Genomic DNA, 7,136 nt, shown 5'->3' on the forward strand with positions numbered 1-7,136 from the left:
ACCTGTAGACAGACTATTGACACCCCCAACACCCAAGAACAAGGACAAACTGCAAAGAACTTCAGAGGCGATACAACACCTAATAGACATCAAAGCGATCGAGATAGTGCCTCCATCGGAATGCTCATTGGGAATCTATTCAGTATTCTTCACTGTTCCCAAAAGAGATGGCGGATGGCGAGCCATACTAGATCTGAAGTTTCTGAACAGATTTATCCCACTGAAGCGCTTCAGAATGGAGACACTGAAGTCAGTCTCGGAGGCATTGAGACCAATGGACTTCCTAACGTCCATAGACCTCACAGAAGCATACATGCATATCCTCATATGCCCACAACATCGACGCTTCCTGAGGTTCCTCTATCAGGGGACGTACTACCAGTTCAGGGCCCTCCCCTTCGGGTTAACATCTGCCCCAAGGGTATTCACCAAAGTACTGGTTACTTGCGCAAGGAGGGCATAAGCATACATCCATACTTAGACGACATTCTGGTATGTGCAGACTCTATACAACAAAGTCTACAACACACAAGACAAGTACTAGAAAAATTGACAAAACACGGTTTCATAGTCAATTACAAGAAGAGCAAGTTAAGCCCTTCACAACACCTACAACATCTAGGAGTAGTCATAGACACAACAAACTATTCCTGACGGAGGAGAAGGTCAACCTTATTTCCTCACTGGCCAAAAAAGCATACAATTCCCATCAATCCAAACTCATGTTCCTTGCCAAATTACAAGGACACATGGTAGCTTGCATCCCCACCATACAATGGGCTCGTCTACATTCAAGACCTCTGCAGTGGTTACTCAGACCCTATCAGAGGGACATTCAAAAGAAGCGAGACCTAAACATTCTCCTTCCCAAAGAAGTCAAACACAACCTACTGTGGTGGTCACAAAGGGACAATCTCAAAAGGTCTCAGATTCATCCTCCCAATACCAGAACAAATTTACACAGATGCATGCACAACTGGGTGGGGAGCAACCCTTCACGAGCACATAGCACAAGGCAATTGGACTCGCCAGGAACAAAAGTTACACATAAACGCACTAGAAATAAGAGCGATATTCAGAGCTCTCCAAAGTTTCACAGCGCTAATTCGAGGGAAAGACATTCTAATAAGGACAATGTGGCCGCGAAGGCACATTTAAACAAACAGGGAGGATCACGATCATCAACCCTCCACAAGGAAGCTCTGAAAATACTAAACTGGGCTGAGTCCAACCTAGCCTCACTTCAGGCGGAACACATTCAGGGAATCACGAATGTACAAGCAGATTGGCTCAGCAGGGAGACCATCAACGAAGCAGAGTGGTCCCTCCACCCAGACATATTTCATAACATCACACAACGATTCGGAACACCAAAAATAGACCTATTTGCCTCCAATCTGAACCACCAACTGCCTCGGTACTACTCCAGGTTTGCACAGCAAGGGGCGGAACAGACGGATGCGCTAACGGCTCCATGGCCCAAGGGGATGCTATATGCCTTCCCTCCTCTCCCCCTCATACCAAGAGTACTGAGGAGAATAAAAACATTGAACGCACATGTCATATTCGTAGCCCCATATTGGCCCAGAAGACCCTGGTTCCCGACATTAGTGCAAATGTCACACAACAACATTTGGAGGATTCCAGACAGACAGGACCTCCTGATACAGGGACCTGTATGCCATCCCAATCCAGGATGGTACAAAATGACCGTATGGGTATTGAACGGAGGAGACTCTACAATTTAGGTTACAGCGAGGACATAATCAATACTGTTCAAGCTGCACGCAAACCTTCCACCCAAAGAATCTATAATTCAACTTGGAAGGCTTTTACTAGGTGGTGCAGACGAAAAGGCTTTAATCCACTCAAACCGACTACACTTGGTATACTATCTTTCTTACAGGAGGGTCAAAGGATGGGTTTAGCCACATCTACATTGCAACGACAACTAGCTTCTGTAGCCACCATCGTTCAAAGAGTGGCAGGCTACAAGTTATCCAATCACCCTCACATCAAATTATTCTTTAGAGGTCTAAACATTATCAAACAAACGGTAAGACACAGGTTCCCTACCTGGAGCCTACACACAGTTCTAACCGCACTCCCCAAACCTCCCTTTGAACCGCCCACGAAAGTTGGGTTCAAATGGCTTAGGATGAAAGTGCTCTTTTTGACAGCAATAATATCGGCTCGCAGAGTATCTGAAATAGGTGCATTATCGGTTCGTCCCGGTTTCATCACCTTTCACAAGGACAAGGTAGTGCTCAGACATGATCACTCCTTTTTACCTAAGTGTAATACAAAATTCCACAGAGAACAGGACATAGTTCTGCCTTCCTTTTGTCCCAATCCAAAGACACCAAAGGAAAATACTTGGCACTCACTAGACGTAAGGAGGGCCATTCACATTTACATATCCAAAACAGAGAGTATCAGAGCATCTGAAGCCCTATTCATTAACATCTCACAGCCAAGAATAGGTAAACCCATGTCAAGGGCATCGATCAGCCTCACAATTTCCTTGTGCATAAAAACAGCTTACACGGAAAGCAAATTACCAGTACCAGGGGGCATAACTGCACACTCAGTCAGGAGTGCGGCCACTTCTACCGCCTTTGACAGACAGGCTCCCATAGATGAAATTCATAAGGCAGCCACATGGTTGTCGGTGTCAACTTTCGTACGACACTACAAGTTAAATCTATACTCTTGAGCAGATGCAGCATTTGGTAGACGAGTGTTGCAAAGCATATTAAAGGATGTCTAACCAACCCTGGGTGGGGACTGCTCTTGTATGTCCCATCTTGAAGATGCCCTTTGTCCCTCTGAGCCGAGAAAGAGCCTTGGCTACTTACCGTGAAGGCTTCTTCTGCTCAGAGGGACGAAGGGCATCTTGCCCTCCCAGACGTCCACTCTAACCTTAGTGTTTACTCATTCCATAGTTAATGTTATCAGTTATGTCTTAATCTAGTAGTCTCATTAATGGTTACTCTTCTCTAAGTTTTCATGTTCTTTCCTGATAACTGTTCACAGTTCATTGTCAACTATGTATTGCAAGTTTTTTCTCAGTTAACTCTATAAGGCTTGGAAAGTTTTTAACTGTTTAGGGGGCTTTAACCCTCAGAAGTCAAGGAAAATTTAAATATTAACTCCTGCCTCCCGAGCTAAGAGGAAAAGGAAACATCCATCTTGAAGATGCCCTTCGTCCCTCTGAGCAGAAGAAGCTTTCACGGTAAGTAGCCAAGGCTCTTTCTCTGCAGCCTCCAGAAAACAAGCAACAAAATAAGTACGCTGAGGATCAAAGTCCTCTAAGAGGAACTGAACCTTTTGCTCCAAGGTTGCTCGAGAAGATGTAGACCATTTGTTAGAACATGGTATAATCCATTTTAGCCTAAGTTTGTATATGTAAGGCAGTGCAAAAGGATAGGTACCAAGGAGTCGACTAACTGAAGAGGGCAGGGACACAGCCAGTCTGAAAAAGGGATCTTTAACATACAGCCCAGAAAAACCATTGAAAAAGGACCATTAAATCTTGAATGCATAAAGATTCTACATAACTTTGGACTAACCAGAGAATCCATATAGGAAGGAAGATTACCCTTAAATAAAGCCAGGGTGTATGCTAATATTGTTGTCTAAACCAGACATAGATCCACCCCAAAAACAGTTTATCCTTTTTGTATATTGCTTGCTATGGTACACAGACAAGGATTGACAGTAGTGTGATTGTAGATGACAGTGCAGAAAGCCAAAGCAGCAAGCCAAAAAAATAATTAATTAAAAAGCACTTTTCTGGGGAGGGGGGACCATGGAACTCCCCATAGAGTTCCATGGGGCTACGTAACTGAATGCCTGCAAAATGGTGTGTTCCTGGCCCAAAGGGGCTTGGGAAGCTGCCTTCCCAAGGCAGCTCCACCCCTGGGAACACACCTCTGGATGCTGGCATGGGGAGATAAACCGGAAAAACACCTCCAGGAGGCAGTGCTGGTGCCCAAGTCCTGCGCTGCTGCTGCCATCCTGAGGGCTGGTGTAAGTCGCCCTATGCTGGCATCCATACCAGTTTGAACGGCACAAGTGGCACGGACACTGCCATAGGGGTCACGCTGGCTCATATGTGGCTCCAACCCCCCCCTTCAGGAATGGACTGTTAGTGGCTGATTTCAACAAATTTACTGTTTATAAAGCCTAACCATTCTCTTGAGTAGTGTAACATTTGGATAGCCCTATGATGGTGAAGAGTGGGTTGAAAAGGGGGGGTGCCTTTCTTTCAGGTGTGCCAGTCCTGCCTTAACTATCTTAAATCTGATAAACTATGAATAGAAAGCCTATATGTGTCAGATCAGATGATTCAGCAATGTGTGGATGTCTGCCAGTGTTGGAGGCCAGGCTGGCACATCTGGTGGACTGGAAGATAAGGTGCCCTCCTTTCACTCTCCATTATGCATAGGGAGGCCATTTCATCTAAACGAGCTAGTGGAAACTATGAATTCATACAAGATCCTATCTCTTCTTCCATTACAAGAACAATTGCAACCAGTTCAAACTATTCTGGAAAATACTAGTCAGTACAAGGAGAAGTGGTAAAAAATATAGTTAAATCCAAATTAGATAGTCACACAAGTTTTAGTGAAATGACAATATGTTGGATAGTACATTAAAAAATGTGATCCTTTCAGTTAAGCGAACATGTATTACAAGACACCAGTTCATGTGGAGTAGATATTATTGTTGTCTTCTGTATTAAAAATCTGCTGGTCATCTACTGCTATTTAAGACCAAATACTGAACTAGGTGGACTATTGGGATGTTCCAGTGAAGTGGTGGTTAGGCTTTTATTTTAAAAACCTATTGCAATTTGTTGGCAGGTCTCAGAGTTCATACGAAGTTTACCAGGGTGCGAGGAACATGGCAAGGTGTTCAAAGATGAAGTAAGTTTAACAAATGAATACTTTAATTAGTGAAAATCCTCACTATTTAAATGAATATAGGATGTTTTTTAGTTGTTATCATGAAGAAGAGAAGATACTGTCTTCCTCAACAATGTTGGGGGAGTTTGTTATAACAATGTGTTACAATATTATAATTGTAACTGGTTTTAGTCTTATTTCTGAAGATATCCAAGCATGGCTTCTGTGTAAATCAGTAAAAACCTTCTATCATCACTGTACCTAAGAGGTCTATGTTGCCTGTAATCTAACCTGGAAATTACCCCACCACACGCATTCCTTTCTTTTCCCCCTTCAAGAAACCAGCCAGTAACCAGTTCAAATAGGTGGTTCAGTAATCACAAAGAAGCTTTGGGGGGGGGGGGGTGATGATAAGAGAGGGCATCAGCAATCCTATAGAGTTGCAGAGTAACTATATTTCCAAGGAAATAATTGGAAAATAAGTTCAAATATGTTTTGGGATTGATAGCTCTTCGGTGTCCTGCATTTACCTTGACCCCAGATACAAATGCTATTCTCAGATTATGACTAAAAATGTTAGCATTCCTCAACCTTAGACATCACCCATTCTAGAATTCTTAAAGTCTTGAGGACAGCAGATCCTGGGATGCCGCAGTGAGTGGGGTGAAGGAGGCAGAGGGGAAGAAGAAGAGGAAGAGTTGGTTTTTATATGCTGATTTTTCTACCTTTTCTCCCAGCTGGGAGGCGCAGGTCAGTTTAAAGGGCAGCCGGCACCTTTCAGCGGGCTCCGCTGGAGAGGCGCGGGCTGCCCTTTAAACTGACCTGTGCCTCCCAGCTGGGAGGCTCAGATCAGTTTAAAGGGGCCCCGCGCGCCTTCAGGGAATCCCTCTGAAGGCGCACTGGGGCCGAATTGTCCCCCGAACTCCGGATCCCCCCGAATTACCGGGGATCCGAAGCGGGGGAGTTTGGACTTCGGCACGTACCGAACCCACAAGGGTCAAATTCGGCCGAATCCGAACTGTACCGAATTTTTTTTTTTTTTGACAGCCCTACAGCCCACACTCTCTTTCCCTCCGGCTGAGAGCCAGAGTAGTGTAGTGGTTAAGAGTGGTGGACTCTGATCTAGAGAACTGGGTTTGATTCCCCACTCCTCCACATGAGCAGCAGATTCTAATCTGGTGAACCGGGTTGGTTTCCCACTCCTACACAGGAAGCCAGCTGGGTGACCTTGGGCCAGTCACAGTTCTCTCCGAACTCTCTCAGCCCCACCTACCTCATAAGGTGTTTGTTGTGGGGAGAGGAAGGGAAGGAGATTGTAAACTGGTTTGAGTCTCCTTAAAAGGTAGAAAAATCAGCATATAAAAACCAACTCTTCCTCTTCTTCTTCCCCTCTGCCTCCTTCACCCCACTCACTGCGGCATCCCAGGATCTGTTTACATTATCTGCATATACACAGACAAATGCTTCTATGGTGATGATGATGGAGTTCTTAAGTCTGTACATTCTGAATCATTCAGAGTGATTAACGTGATTTTTTGTTTTGCATTTTTCTTTTCAAGCAAATTGATGGAGAAGCTTTTCTGCTAATGACTCAAGCAGACATAGTCAAAATAATGACCATTAAACTGGGACCGGCTCTAAAAATCTTCAACTCAATCCTGATGTTCAAAGCTGCCGAGAAGAACTCTCACCATGAGCTCTGATAGGGAAGCGTGCCCAGGAGAAGCCTGTCCTGGGCAGCTCCAAGCTTGTTCAAAGCACAAAAACTTAAAGGGATCATCACAGAAGAGCTCTCCAAAGGGAGGAAGAGTGAGCTGGAATGGTGGGAGTGTTGATCTTTTCTGAGAGCCACTTTTGGAAACTGCTTATGCTTTTTAGCAAAAATACTCTTAAAAAGAGCAGGAGTCTACCAACTGACAGCTCACAACTAGGCTTCTTTAATTCAGCAGAAGCGAGGGATCTCTAATTTATATTAAAATTATGGAAATTACTTTTATTCTAAGGAGTCACATGAATTCACCATGGAGCATTTTTTATTCCTTTCATTTAATATTTCCATAACAAATTATTCACTGCTTACTTGACCTGTTGTTTTTTCCATTTTGTGCCATAGGTCAGGTTGTCAACTGATATTGGGCTCTACATCTGAGTTAACTGTTCTCTTATAAGAAAAAAATAACTGTTGGAGGACAACACTGGTTTTTGACAGTTCATTTTTGCATGATT

The 7,136-nt window shown here is 44.0% G+C and overlaps 1 protein-coding gene across 1 annotated transcript in view; it reads left to right on the forward strand.

Moving 5' to 3' along the window:
- L3MBTL3 (L3MBTL histone methyl-lysine binding protein 3) overlaps positions 1 to 6,613 on the forward strand; it is a 137,474-nt gene extending 130,861 nt beyond the window's left edge. Inside the window, exons 19-20 of the mRNA XM_056856280.1 lie at positions 4,869 to 4,931; positions 6,470 to 6,613. Of these exons, the coding sequence (XP_056712258.1) occupies positions 4,869 to 4,931; positions 6,470 to 6,613 (207 nt within the window). The remainder of the gene's footprint in view (positions 1 to 4,868; positions 4,932 to 6,469) is intronic.
- The last annotated feature ends 523 nt before the right edge of the window (positions 6,614 to 7,136 follow it).

The sequence above is a fragment of the Euleptes europaea genome, chromosome 10 (genome assembly GCF_029931775.1).
Source record: "Euleptes europaea isolate rEulEur1 chromosome 10, rEulEur1.hap1, whole genome shotgun sequence".
NCBI lineage: Eukaryota > Metazoa > Chordata > Lepidosauria > Squamata > Sphaerodactylidae > Euleptes > Euleptes europaea.